The sequence below is a fragment of the Pseudopodoces humilis genome, chromosome 20, assembly GCF_049639895.1.
Source record: "Pseudopodoces humilis isolate 2021_Gansu_Grassland_sample_001 chromosome 20, ASM4963989v1, whole genome shotgun sequence".
Classification (NCBI taxonomy): Eukaryota; Metazoa; Chordata; class Aves; order Passeriformes; family Paridae; genus Pseudopodoces; species Pseudopodoces humilis.
The window spans coordinates 2,164,567-2,189,091 of NC_142219.1; the positions used below are offsets into that span (position 1 = coordinate 2,164,567).

Here is a 24,525-nt window from a genome sequence, read left to right on the forward strand (position 1 = left end):
CTATTTCTGTCTCCAGGCACTCCTCACTTGTGGCAGCATTTAAATCTAAAGACCACTTGTCACATTTCCAGGTTAACTCACAAACCTCTGCTTTGAAATAATTGCTGAACAGTTTTGTCCCAAAGGAAACATCCCAGTAAAATAAACAGGATGATGAAAAAAGGATTTGGCTTAAATAAAGACAAAAAGCGAGTTCGTAAGCCTGGGCCAGTGTGCTGCTCTCAGGCTCTTCCCAGAGGTGGAAGAGCCAGCCTGTTCTGCTGAGTACCAGTGCCAGGACATGCTCTCCTGGCTGGGGTTTCCCCACCTTTAAGGCCTTCTGCAGGATTCCAATTGGGAAGCCTTTAGTTGGGTCAGTCGTCAGCCAGAGGCGAAAGTCTTCATGAGGCTCTGTAATTTTCTCCAGGGCCTTTTCCAGATGGATGAGCCACTTCACCAAAAGGTGACAGTTCTGCAACATGAGCCACTGTCCATGAACCTCTGCTTCCTCCAGCATCTGCAAAGCAATCTGAGGACAGGGAAGAACCGTCTGTAACTCTCCCTTTTCTCTGAGAACAAACTGCCTCTGATGGGCTCATGCAGTGGGTTTTCCTGCTGGGAAAGTGGTGGTCTAAATGAGGCTGATAGGAGTTCTCCCACTGGCTGAAGTCATGGCAAATTCAATCAGCTGTTAAGCTCTGGACAACCTGCCTTAGTGTCCATAACAAAAAAGGAAAGTCACAGGAAAAGTAGGAGAGCAGCAAGAGAATTTCCATCCTCCTCATGTCCATACACAGCAACAATTTCTCATCGCTACTTTTTAACAGCCAAAAATCTGATTCTGAATCTACCCTCACCCAAACCAGAACAGCAGCCAAGTCAGTCAAACAGCCCCTTTCATGTTCAGTAAAGCGTTATTCCAAACTGACAAATCTATATCAGAACCATGAGGTAACTCCTTTTAAAATGGAACAGACCTATGGAAAGGAAATTTGATCAGTCCCAGAGCATTAGGAGCATGGCTTGCTACACACAACACATCCCCACCCTCCCCATCCAAGTTACCTCTTCTTGGCCTTGTCCCATGGCCAGGAATTTGAGCCTATCTGCTTTAAATTCTGTCCTCTCAGCCAGTTTCATGAGGTCACTGACAGGATCAGAGCCAGGACTCAGGATAAAAACCACAGGTGAAAGTGGGGTGCTCTGCTGCAGGATGGCATCGAAGCTGATCACAGGGGGTTGCACATACCTGACAGAGGGAGAAGCCAAATGATTTGGCTGATTTGCACAGAGCAGCTGCCACGTGTGAACAGAGCCTTGTACACGAAAGGCAAAGCTCACCACGGATTGCACATGGAAATCACTCAGACAAACCCCTGCTCTGCTCCTCAGGCAAATTACAGAAGAATTGACAAAGCTGATTACAGCTCCAGCTCTGTGAGAGTGTTGAGGTTGGGATCTGTGAGAGGAGAGTGACTCACGTCTCGCCCATTGTCACTGTCACGTAGTCGGTCACTGCCCGGTACATCCGGTCCACGCGGAAACAGCGCAGCAGGAGAAGCTTCTGGAAGTCTGTGACATTGTCCTCATAGTGCATTGGCAATGGGATCTGCTCCAGAGCATCTGTGTCGTACCACTGGCAAGAAAAGACAGCACACAATGCAAGTGAATCCGGTGGCTCTGTCAGGGAAATTATTAGGAAAGAGAAAATCAATTTCATGAATGGGGGGCCAAGAGACACAACAAAACCAAAGAAAGTCAATCAGCTGCAAGTAAATATTAAAAGTTCAGGTGAGGTCAAAAACCCAACTTTTTAAGTATAAAGTATTCAAGTCCAGAAACACATTTGTGTTTTTACTTTATGTCAACTAATTCTCTTCAGATACAGAAAATAGCATCAAAAGCAAAAAGGTATTAACAGGTTGCTTGCAGGAAGATGTCTTATAAAGCGAGAAGACATGGAATGAAGCTAAAGGAGGAACAAAGGAAATCAGTGTTTGTCAATAGCCTATAGAATTCACTGCCACAAGATCAAAGCACAGTTTAGCAGCACAAAAACACCACTGAAATGTTGACTGTCAAACAGAAAATTTCCACTGACTTCAACAGGGTAAATAACTCCTCTAAGGCATTTGACTAACAAATAAAAATTCTACAGTATACCAGGGAAGGTATTTTGGCCTTTTTTTTTTTTTAATAATATAATCCTTAGTTCTTCTCCAAATAAGACAATCACTAACTGAGGTCAAGAAGCAAAGAAAGGCCTTGAGGGAAGAAGCCCACGGTGACATCTCCCCTGTGGGGTGCTGGAACCCATTGCATCACACTTGAACATTTAATACCAGAAGAAAAACTAGGAGAGAAAACAGCATTGCAAAAAAGCACGCACATTTTTCCATACATCTGGATTTTCTTCCACATCATCTGGAAGAGATTCAAATTTCTCAGGAAATAGTTCAGACAAGCGAATGAGGTCTTCCCAGCCTTGATCTGGAAGCCAAGCAAATGGTTTCTTTCGGGCACTCTTCTCCAGGGAAATATTGCCTAGGCACATTCAGAAACCACAGTCAGTGTCCATGGCAGAAATCCTCCAGGCATGACCACACACACAGTTCCTCTGCAGAGGAACCAAGTGGAAATTTGTTCCTGGAAGCACTGTAAGATTAGACTGGTCTGCTGAAGGAAAGATGGCATTTTACAAGTGCTTGCAAAAGCCAGAGTTTTATCTTTGCAAAAATCATGTTACACAGAAAATAACTACAACATAGTCAGGAAATAACCACAATATATTCAGAAAATAACTGCAGGTTACTTTCCTCATGTAACATCCTAGCAATTAGCTGATGTGAAATAGAAACAGCAGGATCCCAAGTTTGTGTAACCCAACACAGTGCAGCTCTCCTTCTTGAGGTGCTGGCTCATAATAAATCATCTCTAGTCAAAGATCTAGTTTCAAAAGATCTTTTAGCTATTGCTACATAGAGCTACATACTTACATACAAATATTCACTTTACCTTTCAAAAAGAACTCAAATTCTTCTTGTGGAACTCGGCCATCAGCTTGTTCTATCTTAACAGTCATATCAAAGGAGAACAGCAACTTGTGCTTCTCAAACAAGCCTATGTAAAAGGACATTTTCAAAAATCAGCTGCTAAAGCCTGTGGAACTGGAGCAATCTTTCAATCCACATCCTTCATCTGTTGTGGGGTTGGTGGGATGCTCCACCCCTGGTAATGCTCAAGGCCATTTTGGATGGGGCCCTCAGCAACCTGATCTAGTGAGTGGCATCCTTGCCTATAGCAGGGGATTGGAACCAGATGATTCCTAAGGTCCTTTCCAACCCAAACCATTCTGTCATTCTACAATCTGCTCATCCCATGAAGATAACAGTGCTTAATAATGGATAATAATGGATAATGGATAATAATAATAATGGTTGGAATTGATAATTCTAAAGGTCTCCTCCAGCCTGAACAATTCTATGATTCTGTGATAAGGAAGATCAAAGCTGGGGCTTTAAATCAGGCTTGAACAGTCAATACAGCCCTTGTGAGCTCTATGGCTGCCTTTACCATTTTTAACTGTGTTAAAAAAAAACCCATTTCTGCAAGAGTTAGATGGGTAATGTGCAATGTTCCCTCTAACAGAAATAGCAGGGAGGGAAGTGTGAGCCAGGAATGGTGCTAAGACCTGAACACCACTGAATTCCCTGCTTGGTAACTTCCCTCTTTAACATGAATCAACTGAAGTCAGGGCTTCACCTTTATTTGCACAGCACAGTCTCAGCCCCTGGTTAAACAGCACTAACCTGTGCAGCCATAGTTGTAGGTGTTCAAAGTCAGTGTATCCATGATGTTTTTTAACCTCTTAGGAAGAATAGGACTGGGCATGGATTTCCGAAGAGAGAATCCAAAAACCTCTAAGAAGGAGACCAGTGAGAACTGGTACATGATGTTGACAAATGCCATTTCAGCCAACACAGAGAAGAGAATGGCCCCTCTCTTGGCAGCTGGTCTGTAGCCATCTCGGAGAAGGTCGATATCCGCCGCAGTCGTCTCAGCCAGCTTCAGTTTCTCAATCACCTGGGCAGACAGGGATTTTATACACCTGTAATTACTGTAATCTGCTGATCCAGAGTGGATCTATTATACCACAGTAATCAGAGCTGCTCAGTGCCTGCCTCTCTGTGTGACTGTAGAGGGAATCTAGGCAGGGAACTCAAAAGAAGTTGTACAAATTATAAAAGTTAGATAAAATTAATCCCACCCTGTATATTTATGAAAAGTAAAGGCAAAGATTTACAAAAAATCATGGAAATAGGGTGGGAAAGGCCCTCTGGGGATCTTTAGTTCAACTTCTGCCCAAAGCTTGGTTATGACCACCACTAGATCAGGTCCAGAGTGGCTTTGCCCAGCTGTGGCCTGAAAACTCCAAGGATGGATTATTTTGTTTTAGAACTGTAAACAAACATTACTTTGGTCCTGTTAAGGACTTCTCTGAAGACATCCTTTCATAGATACCCTTCCAAATAGCCCAGAGCTGGTACCTCAGTAGCTTTGAATTTTGTCTCTTCCAAGGTTTCCACCAATTCCACATTGTCCAACATGTTTCCTGTGGAAGTTGACAGTCCATGAAGGAGAGTGTCTTCCAGATTTTTCAGCAGGTTTTTGTTTTCACTTGTCTCCTGGATGAGACGTTCTCTCTGTTCTTCCAATTCTCTCCTTTCAAAACCCGTAATGACACTGAGCAGCTGATCCTCTAGGCCCTTGAGTGTAACTACAGGCACAACACATGGACAGAGCACAGAGTTTTGTAAACACAGGACAGTTTTTATACAACTTATTTAATGTTGAGTCTCTCATTAAACTACAGCAATGCAGCAGAGTGACCTGGTTAATGACTGTGTATCTTAATTCTACCAAAGCATCCTCACCTGACCAGTACAGGAAGAGATATTTAGCTCAGTTACAGATAAGAAGAGAGAAGTGAGAAAGACTTTCTATTAAATCAGATGCTGACTACAAGGGAGAGTATGATTTTTTTAGTTTCTCCAAGGTTTCAGACAATGACCCAGGCCCTAAATTTTCACAACAGCATAATCCTTACTTTGTTATTAAGTACACACTTGAGCTTACCTGTGTAATTGATAACAATAGCTCTGCCAAACACAGAGGGAGAATACTTTGGGTTTGCTAACTTGGTGTTCAGGTACATTTTAAAGTTACTGTCATAGTCAATCTCTTTGTCCCCCAGGACAATGAATGCTCGCCCCTGTGAAACTTTGACATTCTTCTCTAAAACATTGTCTATCACAGGGTCGATGTATTCATCAACACTGTGCACCAGGAAAGGGGTTCCATACTTTATGGCCTGTTCTAGTTGTTTCAGGAAATCTGGGTCATTAAAGGAAGCCATCTGCAAGAGAACAATGTGAAAACATGAAAGGAGAACTGATATTCATATTGCTGAACTTTATTATTTTGCAATAGCTGCCAACACTAATGAAGTTTGTTCTCTGCTGCTTTTTGTTTTTCCTCTCAGAGATGATATAAACTGCACTTGCACAAAGCAGTAAAGGTGGTTTTTTTTCTGATTAGCTGAGAATAATTTCCATTTGGAAATTACCCTTTAAAGCTCCAGCTGTGCCTCTAAGTGTGTTTATTGCCCTACATGGAAATTCCACCCTAGAGCCTAAATCACAATCTACACGAGCCTTTTGGTTAGACCCTTTCTGCATGTGCAGAGAGAGCTGGGGTGGCTCATCCTGGAGAAGAGAAGGATCCATTTGGAGAAGAGACTTTATAGCACCTTCCAAAATCTAAAGAGGCTCCAAGAGAACTGGAGAGGGACTTTTGACAAGCACATTTAGCTATAGGACAAGGGGGAATGGCTTCAAACTGAAAGAGGCCAGGGTTAAATTAGATATTAGGAAGGAATCCTTCACTGTGAGGGTGCTGAGGCCCTGGCACAGGTTCCCAGAGCAGCTGGGGCTGCCCCATCCCTGGCAGTGTCCAAGGCCAGGTTGGACAGGGCTTGGAGCACCCTGGGATAGTGGAAGGTGTCCCTGCCCGTGAGACAGGGTGGAACTAGAAGGTCCTTCCCAATTCAAACCATTCAATAATTCTGTGATATATAACTGGTTCCCTATTCAAGGTGGCAGATATTTATGCAGCTTTGAAAACAATCAGTAATGAGGTAAAGCAACCTTCCATTCTTTACCCTCAAATCATTCTTTTCTTCTTTCTTCTTAATCCAATGCAATGCCTGCTGCTGCGGGTCAATACAGAGTGGGAAGCGGCTGGAATACGTCGTTAGGATGCCATTCTGGACAGACAGCTCATCTGGGGGCAATCCTTGAGAAACCCACCTGGGAACAGAATGGACCAAAGACCAGCCTGGGATGAAAACTCGATGGGAGAGCAGCACATTTCGTTTGTCAGCAAAATGATGCAACTCGCTGAGCACACAATTAGATACAAAAGGACACATCTGTGTGATTATGGGAACAGTGTCACAGCTCAGACTGACTCATTGTAACTGCACTACTCAAAGTACTGACTGTTGCCTGAGGTGAGCAATCCTGTGGTAGTTGATACATGGGCTACCTGGGCTTGGGTTTAATACCAAACCCATTGAAGTCAATTAAAAGATACCTGTTGGGTTATGGAAACATATTTTATAGAGAACTCCTAAAAAACTTCCTAGAAATGGTATTAGATGTGTCTGAGTTCAGTGAATGTCCCTGGAATGTTAAGTACAACACCTTATTATAACAAATGACCCCTGTTAATTAGAAGGACATTAAAGTAAGATTCTCTCTCTGGTATGGCTGTGCACCTCCACCCACAATGCCAAATCTCTGCTACAGATTCAGCTCCAGACTCCCACTTTATAATGTCACACTCAGTAGTCCCTGGGTTCCTGACTGGACATACCTGCTAACCTCCACCTCATTGGTCAGGAGGCTCTCTAACTTAAATGGATGGCTGACAGGAATTTCTCGTGAGACAATATCTTCTTGCCACACTCGATAGAGCATTTCATGACGGAACTCCCAGCTGAAGGCTCCCACATAGCACAGAAAGGCAGCAGCGAGTAGACAATCTCCAAGCAACTTCACCTTTCGTATTTCTAATTCCTTGAATTCCTCTGTCCACCTGATAGAATTATATGGGAGATTCTGTACCAGGAAGATGAGGTTTATGTCCAGAATTTCCTGCTACTTTAGATACAGGTTGAGACAGACCCCCAAATTTAGAATCAGTTTTCTCTTGCTATTATGGTGGGCACAGATCAACTGTTGATCAGATCAACTGAGTTGATCTGAACCTTCTTCCATTTAATCTGTTATTTTCCAAGAGCCAATGGATATAAGCTCAGAACAGATAATAGCTCTTCTCAGGAACAAACACCATAGAAAGCAACATTTTCAAAAATGCCTCCACCTGACAGATTTTATCCCTGACACATGAACCTCTGGTGTCAAAAATAATCCTCTTTGAATCCAGACTTACCTCTCATTCTCAGATTTCAAGCCAGCGATGAGCTTGTCAGCAGCCTCTAATCTTCTTTGCATTATCTCTGCTTCTTCTTGTAACTTTTGGTTTTCTTTTATTGCCAGCTCATATTTTTCCCCCAAAGATTTAAGCTCCTCCTGAATGGCAGCCAGCTCTGACTGTATCCTTTCCAGTTCCCGCTTACTTAATTCGTAGTTCCGTTCTAGCCTGGCCACCTAAAGTACATTTTGAAGGAAACAAAGGAGTGTCAGAAGACAGAAGGATTTTGGAGAGAAGTATTAAGTTCTCAGATTTCTTTTGGTTATATCATATTTTTCAAAGTGTTCTAGTAATAAACAGTGTAAGCCAAAATAATTGACGCTGTCACCCTCCTCTCCCCACCCCAAACACACATCATGAACATGCAAAAAAACAACAAAGCAAAGACATCTCCCAGTTTTGTACACACAAGGAATATTAAAGTACTGGAGGTCAGCAGGATTCTATGCTGTGACAAAAGGGGAGGTTTGTCTGCTTAACAGCAACAATATTAAGCCTCTAAAAAGAGTCAGACACATCATCTAGTGACTATACTTTCTCTGTAGTCAGTTGTATATAATAATCTTTTCTTGACAAAATTTCCCAGTGTCATCTGTGGGACATTAGATTTCCTTTGGTAATACAGCTGAATTTCCAGTCATCCTAGAAAGAGCTAATCAAAAGGTCTGTGGTTAAGGAACATGGATTTAGTGTACTACTGACCTCTGCTCTGTCCAAATGCCATGGGTTTTAAAGTTTGTTTTTAGTAAACAGCTCTCAACTGTGTTTTTCTAAGCATGTTAGATCACAAAATTCCAACTGAACATGTTCCTCCCTCATCCCTCAAGCACTGGCATGGATGGCAGCATCCTGACACAACAAATACAGTGATTTATGACTGACAACCTCCTCACTGCTACTGCAATAGCTCTCCTAAGCACCACTTTTTAAGCACTTCAATAGGGAAAGTGGACAGTCTATGAAATGATCAAGTATTATCTTTTCCATCATGATCATGTTTTGACCTTCTCTGAGTTTGATTCCAACACATTTTACCTTTTCTTCCTTTGGCTTGACTGTTTTAACTACATCACAGTAGGTCACCACTGCTTCAGCAAACTTCAACATTCCCAGTCCTGCTCTGCTGATAACTTCCATTTCAGCCCAGGTAGTATTGAGATTCTTTAAGAGAGCTAAATTGGAAAACACAAAAACATTGCAAGTGAGTTGAATAACTGTGCAAAAACCCTCAAAGAAATAATTTTTCCTACCAGCAGCATCAGCCAATGCCATGACAGACAATAGGAAACATTTGTCACAATATTAAAGAGAATCTGTTGGCTGATCCCATTAACAAGATCCTGCAAGTACCCAGAACAGGAATTCACCTCTCATAGCTTTCACATTGCTCCATGGAATTTCCCTAAAATCTGTTGTCAACAGAAGTCGCAGGAAATTTGTGTCAGCCATCATTGCTTTGGCATTCTTCCAGTTTTGCTCTTTGTAACCTCTCATTATAAGAATACAGTCCAGAACAACCTGCACCTGCTTTGGGGGTGTTGCAAAGGACCTGGAAAACAGGTGAAAGAGAAGTGGAAGAGAAAAAAGGAGACAAAGCACATGATGCCAGATGTGGGTGCTTCCTGGTAAGAGAGGCATTGCAATACAGGAGCTTGTACATAAGACAAGCCACAACAGTGGAAAAGATAACCCAAGCCAGACAAAAATTATTAACTACTCAAAAGCTCAGAACCAATTCTTGTATTCAGACAATTTGATCCATGAAAAAGGATTTAAAGCAGTGGAAAGCTTACAACACAGCCTCAATAGTCCTTCCTAGGGCAATGAAGCAGCTGGAGAAAAATCCAGAGATCTATGAGAGAAAGAAAATTGAACAAGTGTGGCAGGGAAGGGAGAGCCATTTCTGCTTTGGGGACAACTATTTCAGGGAGAGCCAAAGACTGGATGTACCTTTATATCAATCCTCAAAAAAAAAAAGATGTATTATCAAAACACAGGGAGGAGGAAATTCAGCAGGGAAATACATTTTTCTGCTATGTTCAAGTATCCCTGAAAATAACAGTTATGTGTTCCTGCTTACACAGGAAAAAAAAGAGGAGGAATGAATAGGTTTGGACAGCCATTGTTCAGGCAAAAACCAGAGCAGGTTCTGGTCCATCAGGCACAGGCCAGAGGATGATGGGGTAAACAGCAAAAAAGGGCCTGGAAGAACAGTCTGAAGGCAAAGTTGTGGGCTAGGAATCAGGGCATTCTGCACCCAATTGATTTCCTGACCTTCACAGGCAGGTGAGAAAGATGAGGCTAAGGCCATCCAGCAAACAAAGATCTCTCATTATATTTCCAAGAGTTTATGCTACTGTACATACAAATGAGTCACCTGAGTTCAGTCACTTCAGCCTTGTCAAGCTTCTCGACCTCCCGTTTGGCAGCTTCCATAATAGGCTTGATTTGGTCCAGTGCTGCCTCAGCCTCTGCTTTCTCCACAGCAATAACTGCATTCTGTTCCTGTATCTCTATTGCTTTTTCTTCACCCATTTTTTTCTTCTCCTCAGCTAGTAATTATAAAGGCAGGACCACAAATGGATCATTCAAGTTTGTATACAGAACATGTACTAATACACTAATAGAGATTTACTCTTTGCTGAAAATCAGAAATTACCATCAAGTCAGAACCTTTTTGTTGCCAGCTTGCCTCTGGTGACATCACCAGGTTAGGAACAGTCAGTGTTCCACACAACAGCATGCACAATCTCTTTTCCTCCATGTTTCCCTCTGATTTTCCTCTAACACTAAATTTCTGAATCAGAAGTTGCCTTTCTTGCTCCTGTTTTCCCCACGTTATGCCCTGCACCTTGGAAAGGGACAACAAGGGCAGCCAAATGTTGTGTAAAGTACTGTGGGCCAAATGTGGAGCAGGGATGGCAATCTGGGCAAGGCAGGGGACCTGCTCTTCTGGCATGGCATGGGAGCAGCACACAGAACAAGAGGGATACCTCCAGAAGCAGCTGGAGCTCTTCAAGGGTCTCCCAACCCAGCCTAACACATGATGTGAGCCCTGCTTTGCCTGTGGGACACTTCAGGAGCTGTAAACTACCCACCTATTTCAGTGTTTATTTTAATGTCTCGTAACAAAGCCTCACAAGCAGCAGTTTTTTCTGTTAGCACAATCTTTTGCTCAGCAAGTTTCACGTTCAGCTCAGCCAGCTGTACAGCAGCCTCCTTCAGTTTAACTAAGCCCCCATCCAGCCGTTTACATTGTGCTAGGTAGAAAAACGAAGGGAGAAATGTCAATGTTTAAGCACACAGCAACAGACAATCTCACAAAGAGAAAATATCCTTAGAGGTGCACTGAGAAATTTTCCTTTCCAGCCAAAATGATGTTAATGTCACTTAAGCTGACACAGTGGCCCTGTGCCACAACTTATTTCCCATATTACACTGTTTGTGTTTTATCCTCTTCACATATTTCAGTGCCAGTGAAGTATGAATAAGAATTGCTGCTTGAGGAAGAAAGTCAAACCCTGAGCAGGGCCATGCTGGTATTAGATTTCAGAATTACTCTTCCCCAAGCAGAAGAGTGTCTGGTTTGGAGTTTCTGGCTCATGTTCATTCATAAAAGGATTTGAGGAGAGCCCATTGTTTGACAGAGTGAACAGTCACACGTGGCCAGGATTTTGGGTCAATGTCAAAACACAGCCCCACAGCTGTGTGCCAGCACAGCATTTGAGACAGTACTGCTAACACAGTTTTTGCTTATTCTGGGTAATATGTGGGATTCTCACCAGAAATTCTTTTGCTTTTAAAATATTTAAATCACTTATTAAAAAGGAGAAAACATCTGCATCACCTTACCTAAAATGAACTCATTTTTTTCCTCCAGCAATTTTGCATAGGTATTGAGAAAATCAAGGTAATTTTTTGGTGTGACATGATTTCTGCGTCTCAGTTTCTCCAGAAATTTCCTGCTGAAATCCTCTACAGATTCATGCACCATGACCATGTGGTCAATCACTGACTGGAAGCTCTCTGGTGGGATGCGTGGATTTTTTCCTAAAATTGGGCAGAAGAAATAAAAAAAATTAAAGATTTGTGGCCCTTTTCAGAGTACACCAATTACCATCTTTCTTATGTACATCTAAGCCAGACACAAAACAAGTCTGTTTTCTGGGGCAAAAAGCAAGACCAGGGCAGAGCCAGAAGGGAACCTCCTGGAAGGCAGCCCCCATTGTCTGCAGAGTTGGGAACTTGAACTTTAGCAATTTGAAAAATGTATTTGATTAAGAAACTACCATCCAGTGACATTTTTTGACTGGGTTTTTGCATGACCCATTTAGACTTAAGGTAACAAGCACAATGGGAAATGAAATTGTGACATGTACTGCAAAGTAAACAATATATTTCTTAGGCTATGCCAAGGGTTAATGGGTTGAAATACTGACATGTTACATACCCAAAAAGGACTGTGCAACTGCACACAAGGCCTGGGCAGGCCAGGGCAAGAACCAGTCAATACCAGTGTTGTTGACAAGACCTTAAAATAAAAAAACAGTGTTATCTGAAAAGTTCCTTTGTAAAACTAACCCCAAATCAGACAGGCAGTCCTCTAATTAACATTATTTACATCAAGAATTTGCAAATTATTCTTGACTCCTTCTTAGTAACAGAATTTACCATAAAGTCCATACTTCCATTTTGACAGTAAATAATGAGCTTTGCTCCTGTGTCCTGCTAATCCCACTGTACCATTCCTTAGGCTCTACAGGACACAGTCAAGAGCTGCAATAAGGTATTTAGTTTAGCATTCCCACCTGTACCCATCTTTCCCAAGTCTCTTCTGTTTCCCAGGATTCCTTTCAGCCACCTGCAGCACCTGCCAGGCTCAGGTGTTTTTTCTCTCTGTGGGTGTCCCTCCCACCACGTCCCTTTTTGGCTTTGGATACAAAAATGTTTCTCTTCCCACCATCCTAGTTTCATAATGATTTAACACCACGCTTTCAGCTGTAAACTACAGAAAAGAGGCTGCAAAGGCTGTGTATTTCCAGTTCAGTGAGGATGATCAATTGATTTCTAGCTGTTCAGCTGGAAAACAAACTGACCTGATAAATGCTAATCAATATTGCTCACTGATATGTGGTAATTAACTGGAAAAAAATCATGCAGTGTAAATCTTTAATCACAAAACCTGCTCTGCTTAGTTTTAGCTGCCAGACATCTCTCAGTGTCCACTGGAGATTTTTCTCTTGCCTGTCAATCTGTATTTCACAGGGAAGGGACTAAGAAGTGTGTACAGTTGATACCTGGGAAATTTCTGCACCACGTTCTCAGGTCCTCCCCAACTGGGGACATTCCCAGGACAATGTGAAGGTTGCTTGCACATTTGCTTACGAAATACTGCCAGATACTCTCTTTAGCTGGGCCTGCGCCAGCTTTAGCAGCTTCTTCTCCAATCTGAGTTAGTATGGAGTCTTTTTCATCATCTGCAAATAGGGCTGGCACCATTCCTGTAACATAAGGACAGAAGAATGCTAGGGAGAACAACCAGTAAGAGGAAGCCATATGGCTGGGGATAGGGAAGATGAGAAACCAGTTTTAAACCTAGTTCTGCAAAAATGATTCTGAGTAGCTTTGAATGAACCTATTCATCTCTCTATGCTTCTCCTCCCCATAGCCCTCATGAAAAATAGGCCATACTTGGCATTTAGAGGAATAATTAATGCATTTTTGTTTGGGCTTCGACAGCTTCAACTCTGAAAAGAAAATCTTCATTGGTATCTGTGAACCATCAGTTCACATTTCTGCTCTCTCAACCTTGTGGCAAATACTGCATAAGTAACTCAATGACAGACCAGGGACACAGAAAACCAGAACAAGAAAAGGGATACAATGAACTCATCTGTTCTCATATCAGACTGGGTAGGAACTTCTATAGAGAGGGTGGTCACACAATGCCAGCTGCTGCTCATTTCCAGCTGCTTCCTTCACTATAAGATACCAAACTACATTTCAGGACATATATACATAAATACACATATAAACAGTTGCTGCAGTTCAGGTGAAAGCTATTCAAAAGCCAATTGGACAAGTGGGCTTGTGGCCAAATGCAGCTGAAGTTTCCCCCTCAATCTTGGAAGAAATCTGATACTCCTGCAGCATCACCACCAGCATGAATGAACCCTGTAACCTCTCCAGACATATGACTGTAAGAAGATTCCAGAAAGCCATTATTAATGCAAATACCATTTCAGATAGTACTGAAAGGTGTAGCTAAGTAATGCAGCAGAGGACACAGGGTGCAGCAATAGCTGTATCAAGGGTACAGTTGAGATTATGAGTCACAAGCAGAGAGGCTGCCAGTGGCACCTGAAGTCAACATGTTGTTGATGAGTTCCAGGAAACTCTCTTCTGCCACATGGCCATCTGTAAACAGGAAGACCACTGTCTTGTCATCAATACCCAGCCTCTGGTACAAATTTTTCAAATCATCCCGGAAATTATTTTCTCCGTATCCTCGACTCAAGATGATCTCAAATACCTAAGGATGAAAACACCCACTGAGAAGACACAGATGGACCCAAGACATGATGGTAACTCTGAATTTCAGTTACACTGAATCAAGGCAGTTGGTTTGGCCCCAGTCATCAGCAAATGTTTAAGTATCAATAAAATTGTGCATTTGTACAACCCTGCAGGATTGCATTTTCAAAATTGCTTTGTTCATCCTCCTTTTTTGTTCTTTCCTCCCAAGCCTTTTTAAGTAAAGTACCTCTGAGAGCAACATTTCCCCTCTGAAATAATACAGTATCAATCACAACAAGACTTCTCAAGCAGCACTGGAGTGCTACTGTAACACATGTAAGTATCAGCAGCAGTAGTTAGGGACAACTAGCTGTTCATCACCAAACCCATCCTGGTTTTCCTTCCCCAGAGCCAAAACCCAGATTCAGACACTGACATCTTCCTGCCCAGATCACACACAGTCATCATCTTGGACCTCCTAGCAGTCTCCTCACCCAGGGCTTCTCTCCACAGGGAAGAGCTGCCAGCCCGATCTTGTCTTGACTGACTGAACTCACCCCCATCCCCAGTTTAATCCCAATCACAATTTTACTTTCCTTGTCTTTTCTCACAGCCAAAACCCAGGGTCACTAACCTCACATCCAGCTGTATGAGCAGCCAGTCTCGTCAGGGACTGCTTTCCTGAGCCTCCCACTCCGATGAGCAGGGCGTGCCCGCGGTCCATCCGGATGATGCGATGGACACGGATTAAATGCTCCAGAGCATCATCAAAAAGAACCAGATTCATTTTAATATGATACTCGTTGTAGTCATCCAGAATCTCCTTCAGAGAAAGGTGAACAGAATGTTACTAGGAGACCAATGAAACAATTACTAACAGTAAGAAAATAGCATTATTCCTTTCCCATTCCTCAGGGAATATGAACTATTGGAAAACACTGCTGACTCTCTAGCTGATCCTCAGGTTTCATCACTGCAAACCCCAAATGGGCATCAAAGCACATAAAGTTCTGTGTGAACACAGAAGAGAACAGATTTCCTGCAGTTTGAGGCAGGCTCCTGCCCATTCCTCAGACAGTTCCCAGATGATGCACTCTACCTTAAAGAGAGCTTTTGCTAAATCATAGTCTTGGATATCTTCATAAATACGAGGTTCTGCCTCATTCAGTGCTGTTCTGAAATCTCCAAAAAGAACTGGATCCCTCATGACATGCTCCAAGTCGTCCGGGAAATGCTCTTCAACCAAGGTTTTTATATGGCCTTGGACCTTGAAGGATATGAAATGAGTCAGGCAACACAACAAAGCATTTGATTGTGAGTCCAGTAATACTTAGAAAGGTGATAATGCAGATTCTTGCTCAAATATTGATTTATTTCAAGGTGATGCTTATGTCACTAGAAGATCCAAAGATTACAGCCCCCTTCTGCATTCTGTGTATGTTCTAACAGGCAGTTCAAGAATGGTTCAAGCCAATTGACTGTAGAACATCAACACAAAGAAGGAGAAGCCTGTTAAGTAAAACACCTTCTCATATATTGGTGTAAACAGTATATTAATCAGCTTCCCTTTTCAGCATTCATAGATGTCTCACCAGAAAGATTTCTCACCAAGCTTCTAAGTCTACATTAACATTCTGCATTGTGAAAATTGAGCTGGAGATGTATGCTAGAGAAGGAAGTTTTAACTAGAAAAATCTGAAACCTTCTTGGCCAACCTCTTTTCATCTAAGCAATTTCCAAAGCAAAGCAAGTTGCTTCTGGGTGAGTAGACTTCACCTCTATTTCTCTCCTAAATCTCAGGGTTTAAAATTGGCATTGTTCTCTTTTGTGTTCTAAGATACAATTTCAATCATTTTCCAATTTACATAACAGACAGAACCGAATCCACTGTATAAGAACTTGGCTTTTATCCTTTTTACTACTTGACTGTACAGTCACATTCTGGTACAATCCTTCCTGAAGGAAAATACTGACTTGAAGTGATTTCCTGAGTTTTCTCCTGTATTTCTCTCACACTTTGTCACCCATACTTCTGCCAATCAATTTTCCTGGACAGGCAAACCAAGCAATACTTTCCATTCCTTCAGCAGCTCTGCTTTCTTAGTCTGCCATTGTCACATTGTTTTAGGAAAAGGTCTTCCATGGGTCATGTTTTAAATTAATGAACTAATTTATGTTTTAAATTAATTTGCTTAGACAAATCTGCAGTTGGACAGCAAGACCTGAGTCCTACACTTGGTAGTGTTGCTGTTACAAATTAATTGCCATAATAATAGTCAGTGACTACTAAAAAACTGAAATAAATTGCTCACCAATTTTTTGTCTGTTTCATTAATCAGCCTGTCATGGAAAACCCTCAGGCACTCATTTCTCCAAACTCTCACCATCTGGGTCACTGTGTGAAACCTGAAATAACATCAGAATATCAGACTGCATCAAATGAGCTGACATGATTCTTAAGGCCATATGGTTAATAACAAGGACCAAATTCTGGACTGACCTTTTTACTCTTTATGATTTGGTTCTTTTCATAATAAATAATTTGCTTGCATTTTTACCTCTGGTATCCTATTTAAGAGAGACTAATGCATCAGTATTTGGCATCAAGAGTAAGATCACAATTTAGGATGTTCTATTTCTCATCATGGTTTAATGAAAAGTGACCAAATATGACTGATTTACTGTACCAAATTACCTCAATTTCACTCAGATTCACCAAAAAAAAAATAGGTGTGGGACCACTAATGACAATTTTCTATTCTTACCTTTCTGGATCTGTAAGAACAAGTCCATTATAGACTCTGGAAAGATCCCGCAGGTTAAAAATGTAGTGGAATTTGGAAGGAGTAGGGGGCAGGTCAGTAACAATCATTTTATAAAGTTCCAAAGTACACAGAGTAATCTTGTCAGAGATGGCTGATATGGACTCATTGAAGGTCTGCAAACATGAGAAAGAAGAGGTGTTTTCATGAGACTGCCCAGACAGAACTCAATGCTATTAAACATAATCTGCTTTCCAGCTTTTAAACCTGTTTGGTTCAAAAATTCTCTGCAGTAATGAACATTCTGCAGTTAAATGTTTAGGGCTCCATCTTCACTCTAGAACTTTCTGAGTGCTCAAGATAACATCAAACTCAGTGACTGGAATTCCTACAAGATTTCTATAGCAGAAAAATTAAACTGTTCTTTTCTTACCTAATGTTGCAGGTACCTTGCCACTCATGCAGTCTATTGTATTATATTACATTTTTCACACTCATTCAGGAAAGAGTTTTCTGATCTTTGTGTATTTGCTTAAAGGAACTGTAATCAAATCATTCATACATTTCAACCCATGAGAAGCCCCAGGTTTATTAATTGTCTGCTGGTTTGAATGTTTACATACTACACAAGAACTTATCTAAACAATGTAAAACCCATTGAGATAGAGAAGAGAAAAAGAAAGATTTGTGGGAAGTTCCAGGTATTAAAAAAAATGGTAACGAAGATCTCAGGTCTTGCAACAACATAGAAATAAACATCTATTTAAAAATAATACATGTGTTGAGCAATCCTTTAAAAATAGTGAAATTACCGAAGTGTGGCCTTTCAGGATGGAGAAGTAGATCAAATTCAATGACTGCTCAGAAGGAAAAGGGATGTTAAAAACACTGAAGAGTGACATGAATCGAGGGTCAACTTCATTCCGACCTCCTCCAGCTTTGCCCATGGCAGCAACAAAACCCAGGTCTCGAAGAAATTTAATGTTCATCTCTTTACCACGATCGTACATGAAACCTTTCTCTAGCAGCAGCTTCAGCAGGGCGATGGGTTGCTGTGTGCCATACTCATCAACCTGCAGGATACATCAAAGCATAGTAATCAACTCACCAATTACTGCTCTACATGTGGGAATGTTGGGTTCCATGCCCAGGAGAATATTACAGGGACTAAGGGATGCTTTGGAAAGCTCTGGCACTGATTGTGAACATTCATCCCAATGTCTCCTGTGGGAAAAGTGCCTCTTCTCTGAGATGAACTAGATGCACACTGGATTTGTGCATGCAGGGACCATATCAGTGCCACCCAAAATGTTTCTATACTACCTTGCAAAGCTATTGCCAGCTTACCCTTGGCATATTCATATCATCCATGAACACAAGGAGACGTTTTCCCATGGGAGGGCCAAAAGTGTCTTTTGTTCGTTTTTCCACGTTTGTCTCCAGGTTTCTCTGAATGTCCATGGATGTTGTACGAGAAGAGAAGTTAATAACCAGCAACAGCTGCAAACAGGAGGAGATGATAAGAATGGATTCTAACCTGTTTTTTGCTGGGCTTTTTTTTACTAGAGCATTCAAAAATATTTTTTATATTGGCTATCAAACAGGAAATGCTGCTCAGGTCCATTATTCACTTGAATTACAGGTGACAAAGAAAAGTAAGCCCATCCTTAGCACTTTGATAATATATTTTTATGTAATTGAGTTTGTACAAGGTAAAGAGGACAAAATATCTTTGATCTTGAAGGATTTTCAAATCAGTCACACACTTTGGGTCTGGAGTTTGCAGTCACATTACCCAAGTCAATATTGCAACCCAGAGATTCAGGCTTCACAATGCAAACTTAACACAAGGGCAAAGAGTGAAAATGCAGCTTGACAAACAGGATAAAATGCCTCACACATACATTAACGTCTTTGTCCAGACTTTTTAGGAAGTTCTGTGTAGTTGCTGTCTTAGATGTACCCGATTCACCCACAAGAACAACTGGGCGTTTCACTTTTACCATCTGTTCCAGTAACCAAGCAGTGCGTGTGGTATCCACTGTGGGCACTGAAAAAGAGCAGCAACACAATCACTGGCTAAATGAAAATGCACTGCAGCTGGGGGATTTAGTTATAGAATAGTGCTGGAACACACTCTTAAGGTATTAACATGCAGTTGCACAAAGGCATAATCTGAATTATCAATTCACTAACAATGCTGAAAGAAAATTTTAATTGCTTTACCATCTCTTTTCAGTATTTGTCATTGGAATCTTTTCTTCTAAATATGTATACTAAAAAAGAAGTTATCTTTCATATAGGGAGGTCACAGTTTGGTTAAGCTCCCTTTAATCCCTGTTTCAAGGATATAATCAGGTCTTATTTGGATCATAAGTATTTTCCCAGAACTCTACAGAGATGAACTTTTTTTCTATGTGAATCACCTGCATTTGGAGCAATGTCAGAGATCATAAATTTCTCTCTCATGTCAGTGAAGTTAACCTGTGCTTACAGCATCACTGTAAATTAACAGGCCTAAATTTGTCTTTAGCTATGAAAAGCACCATTAGGCAATGCTTGAAGTAACAGCCAATAACAACCCTAAGAATGTAATTTTTATCTACTGAATACCTGAACTATGAGCTGATGTTTTCCTAGAATTTCTGGCAGAGAAAACTGTGAATTTTCTGCTATTCCAGCTTTTAAAAGGTACTATTAGCTCCTAAATAAGGCATATTAACTGAAACATGCTTTGATCCTTTCCTCACTTTTTTATTATACAATGCGATAAAAATCAACTTTGTGACTGCTAAACTACTACAAAAAGAACTTTAAAGAAACTGATTTGTGCCATCACAAGAAGCTGAACCTGAGTAGATGACCTTCAGTACAAAAAGAGGATGTTTCATGTTAAGCACCGTGCACTCAGTGGTGGCACATGATGAATTAAAAGCACCTCATCACTGCGCTTATTTTTATCTTATCATTTTATCTTTATCATTTTATCTTATGCTCACCTAGAATATCAAGAAATTTCATTTCAGGGTCATGAGTATATTCAGGAACAAGTTGCATCCAAGGTACCCACTTTTTTTGAGATCCATCAAAATGGAAGTCATACAAAGTTGGCAGCTGACCTGCAAACCATTAAGCAACTGCAAGTTTGTTAGGACACTGAAACATTTCCTAAGAAAACAATCTGATTGAGATGAAAACAAAGGGTAAGATTATAGTTGGGCAACACTTTGTTCTATTTACAAGTCATTTAACCCACCTGGGTATCAACCAAAACTCCTCTACTCTAGCACCTTCATGAAAACTATCACTGTTCTATTACAATTAATGGGATTCAGATTAAATTATGACAAGATCCTACCTGGCAGCTCCCCTGGCTTAGCCAGGACGTTCTCACCCTCAACAATAGTCATGCAGGAAATACGTTTAACGTTTTCATCAAATTTAATTCTCCCAGCATCAAGAAGAGAAGCACCTAAAGAGCAATACAAAGCTTCCAAGAAAAAACACTCCAAAACATCAGGATTTTCAGGCTTTACCAGCAGGACGTCTAGCATCACAGTCAATTGCACGATCTGTTGGAAAAAAAATAAATCTGTAAAAAAAATTGCCATTTAGATGCATGAAAACTCTTGATATGTTTTCAGCTGATTGTTGGTCTTTTGTTCTTACAGGTGGATCTACTGCTATGTGCATCAAGTTCAGTAGAAGAGCACTGTCAGGTCCTGACTGGTGTCTCTTTCTGCTCATCAGTAGCAAACTGACATTTCAGCACAGACTCTCCTCCTGTGCTTTCTTTGGGAAGGTTTTACTTTCTCCATCATTCCGTTTTCCTTTTAGTTAAACTTGTTCAGTCTTTATTCTCTGTTTCTTACCATATTTAAATCTGTTTGAGGAATAATGGTCTTCAGCTTTCGTTCCTGTTTGCCATCCACAATTCCCTCTATAATCATATCAATAAGGTAGGGCACATACTTTTGAAAGAGATGATCCAATTCCGTTCTCTCATTCTAAGGAACACAAAAAAGACAATAATTCAGCTGGAAAGAAAAAATTTGACAGCAGAGCTTCCCATCAATACCTGGCTGACCACATATGATTGTTCTTGAAGGAATCAATTCTGCCAAAGTCTGTCTACAGGTCACTATTAAATACAAATACTTGCTGAACAAGTGCAGGAATTCCCACCTCATTTTCTCTTCCTTTGAGCCACTTCTGCCAGTAGGGCTCATATCTCAGATTTTTAGGATCTACAAAAACCATTCCACAGCGGGATACTGTGGCAGGAGATGCATACTGTAAGTCTCCAACCTATAAATTAATCACAGAAGATAATGATACACACTAACTGTTTTTCAGGCTTTGAAGCCCCATCTGTATCTAACCCTTCCTGTGTGTATAAATGGTACAGTAATTTCTTACCTCAAACAACAAAGCACAGTGTGCCTGAAGCCTAATCCGCTCCCCATTTGCCAGGGTCAACAACTTGTTGTCATCCATGACAGAATTCATGTTTTCAACCCAGAGAGCATCCACATCTCCATCAAAGAGAATGTACCTGTGTACAAGAGCCATGGGGCACTGACTGATCTCTGATTTTGCTACCATACTTCTGAATTCAGAAGTGTCATTAATGGTCTCATCGTCAGTCCAGCTATTTTGAAGTCTACCATTCATTTTTTCTAATTGCATAGTTCCACTGAGACTAGAAACTCACAGGAGACAGAAAGACCCCCTAGACACTTCCTATTTATTTAGCATTTGTTTTTTTTAAATAGTGCCATATCAACTTTTTTTTTTAATTGATCTCAAAACCACCACAATGATTTCTAGCTGCCTACCTTCGCTCTTTCTTGTCAGTGGGTCTGTTGATATCCCGAAAAATGTTTGACAGGACTCCATCTGTCCAGTCTCGTGTGACAGGGTCAAGGATCCCATACAGCTCAATCACACTCATAGCTTTAGGGTTCAGTGTATAAAGCTTTGTCAATAATCCCAGCCTAAACATACAGCAAGAAAAGCAATAGTAAAATGTCACACTATCACCTCATGTTGACCCAAGCAAATACTCCAGGCAGCTGTAGATCCTGTCATGACAGGACAGAGCTGAATAAAGCTGATTAAATACAGATTGTGCCATTTTACAGCCTGGTTTACATTCTACACTCACTTGTTTTGGGCCTGGCACAAGGTTTTAATAACAACTGTCTTGCCACCTCCGGTAGGTCCAACCACCATTGTAGTGTGACGAGTTAACATTGTCTCATACATCTGAACTACTTTATCCACCTGAAAAATAAACATAGAGTCAGTAGACTACTGTCACAACTCTGTGGATAAGGTTAGCATCCAGTCAATATCAGATAAGTTCTCCTGGAGCCACTCCTGGGTGCAACAACGCACCTGCAGCCTCACATTTACAACAAAACCTCAAGCAATAAACATTTTTTGTACCTGGACTGGTAGAACAACATAACCCCGTTCTTCCAGCACTTGTTCTACAGCATCATTAAAGTCAGGGTAGCGGACTCGAGGGCAATCCAGGCCAGGAAACAGGTCAGAGATTAGACCAAGGAAGAGAGGTACATCTTCAAACACAAATTTAGGAAGATTCATATCTCGCAGAGCTCTCATTAGTACAACTTCCTAGACAAAACATAGCAAAATCAACTTTAACCAAAGAGTTGATTAATCAGCTAAATTGAGGTACTTCAAAACTTTGAATCTTTAAAAACTGTTGCTCGATTATTTCAGTAAAGCTTTTAGAACTCTTTTTGTCATCAGTTCCTAGTGGAAGCAACAGAGGTTATTTTATATGGACTAAGCATATCAAACTAAGAGTGATCCACTGCATTTTTCTACCATGTTAATCAAATGTCAAAAGGCTGCAGTGGCCCACACCACAGCTTCCCCAAGCTGGAGCACACATCATTCAAAAACCAGTTTTTGCTAGTCATCCAGAGATATCCATCTGGCTATTTGCATCCTGAACTTAGCATGCAGGAAAATATCTCATTTTCCATAGATTTCCCTACTTTGACTGGAGTTCTAATGGCAGAGAGCACAATGAAACTCACTAAGAGCAAAGTAAATAATAAGACAACAATGTTCCTATTTCCAAACCAGACAAACTACACCAGATGTGGAAACACATGCCCTTTCTAATGAGAAAGATGATATGCCCAGGGTAACTAAGCAGCAAATCTACCTCACTGAGGTCTGCTGATCCTCTTTTCAATTCTCCAGCCATTACCAACACTGACTTAAGGGCCCGCAGTCCAAAATCATAGTGATGTTGTTTAGAAAGCTGTTCCTTTGCCAGCTTGTACAGCACTGTCATCTTTTTGGCAAGGACCTGTTAGAGATTTAATTTAAATAATCACAAATGTGGACATTGCCACTGGCCATGCAAACATGGGTGGGTACATGGGTATGGGTAACAATAGAATTTTCTTACCTTTGCTGTAAGGAACCCTTCAGAAAACAGCATTATTTCACAGATCTGCTGAAGATCTGGTACAATAACAACCACAGGCCTGAAGAGAGCTTTTACAGACTCAGGGAGCTCAGTCCGGCCAGCATAACCAGGATTCATTGTAATAAAAATGCCAATACGGCTATCAAGGGAAATCTCCTGTCCTTCAAACTAAAGGCATAAGAAAACATTAGAACAATGTGAATTAGAAACTTTAAAAAATACTATTTCCTCAAAGGAAAAAACAGTAATACTGGGGACACACTTAGGACAAAGTGCTAAAATATTTAGCTTTAGACAGTCATACTGATACAAACAGTGGGATAAATGTACCTTCTTTAAGACATTTCACATGCCTCAAATTTTCTGAGGTTTTTCAATTCCAATAAGCATCAGTAAATAAAGCCTCACAATCCACATCAAGTTAAATTACTGCTGTTCCTCATTACAACTAGACTATTACCCCATTTACTTGCTATTATCCTATCGAGATTACTTTTATCTTGCTTCACAAAGGAAGAACTTAGCAAAGGATTAGGCAATCAGCAAAGATTTAACATCTTTCGAACTGCAAGTGCATACTCAGGAGTTTGAAATGCTCAGCACAAATTCCAGAAGCAGCAGCCCTTTGATCTAAAGAAGGGGTCTAACCCTGTATCTTGGCCTGAAAACTAAGACCAGCCTTCACAATTACTCTTCTTTTTTAATGTTTACCTGAAATCTTTTCCACCCATTCATTAAAGCGTTTCGGATTGTCTGAATCTGGGAAGAAATGACTGAAAGCACAGAAGCGTCGATGCGATTGAATTCATCAAAGCATCCCCATGCACCACACTGGGCGAGGCCTGAGAAAATTTTACCCATTGCCTAAAAGGAACAACAAGAAAAATTTCTCAGCAGCGACTATATAAAACATTCAGCGCCAAAAAACTTTGGAACATGCTAAAATTCTTAATGGTGGATAAACCTCTGGATGTTTATCAGTCATAAGGTCTTGCAATAATTACTTGCCAGGTGCAGATCGCCTATCATAAACTTTAATACATACCATATAGTCATTTCTCCCCTGCTTGAAAGGGCCTGAAATTCCTTCAGGAATTTATTAAAAATCAACATTTTTTACTAAATTTAATTATCAAACAGCATGGTATCTCTAAGGGAGATACCTACATAGAAGTTCAGAGTATGTCCTTATCCTGGGCACTGATAAAGAGTAGAAATTGGCATTTTATCACAGAA

The 24,525-nt window shown here is 40.9% G+C and overlaps 1 protein-coding gene across 1 annotated transcript in view; it reads right to left on the reverse strand.

The window, feature by feature from the left end:
* The window catches only part of DNAH10 (dynein axonemal heavy chain 10), a 49,499-nt gene that overhangs the window by 5,722 nt on the left and 19,252 nt on the right, over positions 1 to 24,525 (reverse strand). Inside the window, exons 32-68 of the mRNA XM_088065184.1 lie at positions 24,001 to 24,153; positions 23,269 to 23,457; positions 23,020 to 23,166; positions 22,266 to 22,457; positions 21,982 to 22,100; positions 21,653 to 21,811; positions 21,234 to 21,369; positions 21,000 to 21,122; positions 20,687 to 20,821; positions 20,173 to 20,386; positions 19,814 to 19,933; positions 18,719 to 18,864; positions 18,162 to 18,314; positions 17,627 to 17,887; positions 16,818 to 16,990; positions 16,365 to 16,458; positions 15,152 to 15,319; positions 14,687 to 14,875; positions 13,897 to 14,068; positions 12,834 to 13,037; positions 11,987 to 12,067; positions 11,389 to 11,586; positions 10,635 to 10,796; positions 9,914 to 10,088; positions 8,904 to 9,085; positions 8,572 to 8,708; positions 7,495 to 7,712; positions 6,916 to 7,137; positions 6,200 to 6,347; positions 5,116 to 5,395; positions 4,527 to 4,756; positions 3,789 to 4,062; positions 2,995 to 3,099; positions 2,369 to 2,523; positions 1,461 to 1,615; positions 1,045 to 1,228; positions 308 to 508 (exon numbers count right to left, since the gene is read on the reverse strand). Of these exons, the coding sequence (XP_087921310.1) occupies positions 308 to 508; positions 1,045 to 1,228; positions 1,461 to 1,615; positions 2,369 to 2,523; positions 2,995 to 3,099; positions 3,789 to 4,062; positions 4,527 to 4,756; positions 5,116 to 5,395; positions 6,200 to 6,347; positions 6,916 to 7,137; positions 7,495 to 7,712; positions 8,572 to 8,708; positions 8,904 to 9,085; positions 9,914 to 10,088; positions 10,635 to 10,796; positions 11,389 to 11,586; positions 11,987 to 12,067; positions 12,834 to 13,037; positions 13,897 to 14,068; positions 14,687 to 14,875; positions 15,152 to 15,319; positions 16,365 to 16,458; positions 16,818 to 16,990; positions 17,627 to 17,887; positions 18,162 to 18,314; positions 18,719 to 18,864; positions 19,814 to 19,933; positions 20,173 to 20,386; positions 20,687 to 20,821; positions 21,000 to 21,122; positions 21,234 to 21,369; positions 21,653 to 21,811; positions 21,982 to 22,100; positions 22,266 to 22,457; positions 23,020 to 23,166; positions 23,269 to 23,457; positions 24,001 to 24,153 (6,354 nt within the window). The remainder of the gene's footprint in view (positions 1 to 307; positions 509 to 1,044; positions 1,229 to 1,460; positions 1,616 to 2,368; positions 2,524 to 2,994; positions 3,100 to 3,788; positions 4,063 to 4,526; positions 4,757 to 5,115; positions 5,396 to 6,199; positions 6,348 to 6,915; positions 7,138 to 7,494; positions 7,713 to 8,571; positions 8,709 to 8,903; positions 9,086 to 9,913; positions 10,089 to 10,634; positions 10,797 to 11,388; positions 11,587 to 11,986; positions 12,068 to 12,833; positions 13,038 to 13,896; positions 14,069 to 14,686; positions 14,876 to 15,151; positions 15,320 to 16,364; positions 16,459 to 16,817; positions 16,991 to 17,626; positions 17,888 to 18,161; positions 18,315 to 18,718; positions 18,865 to 19,813; positions 19,934 to 20,172; positions 20,387 to 20,686; positions 20,822 to 20,999; positions 21,123 to 21,233; positions 21,370 to 21,652; positions 21,812 to 21,981; positions 22,101 to 22,265; positions 22,458 to 23,019; positions 23,167 to 23,268; positions 23,458 to 24,000; positions 24,154 to 24,525) is intronic.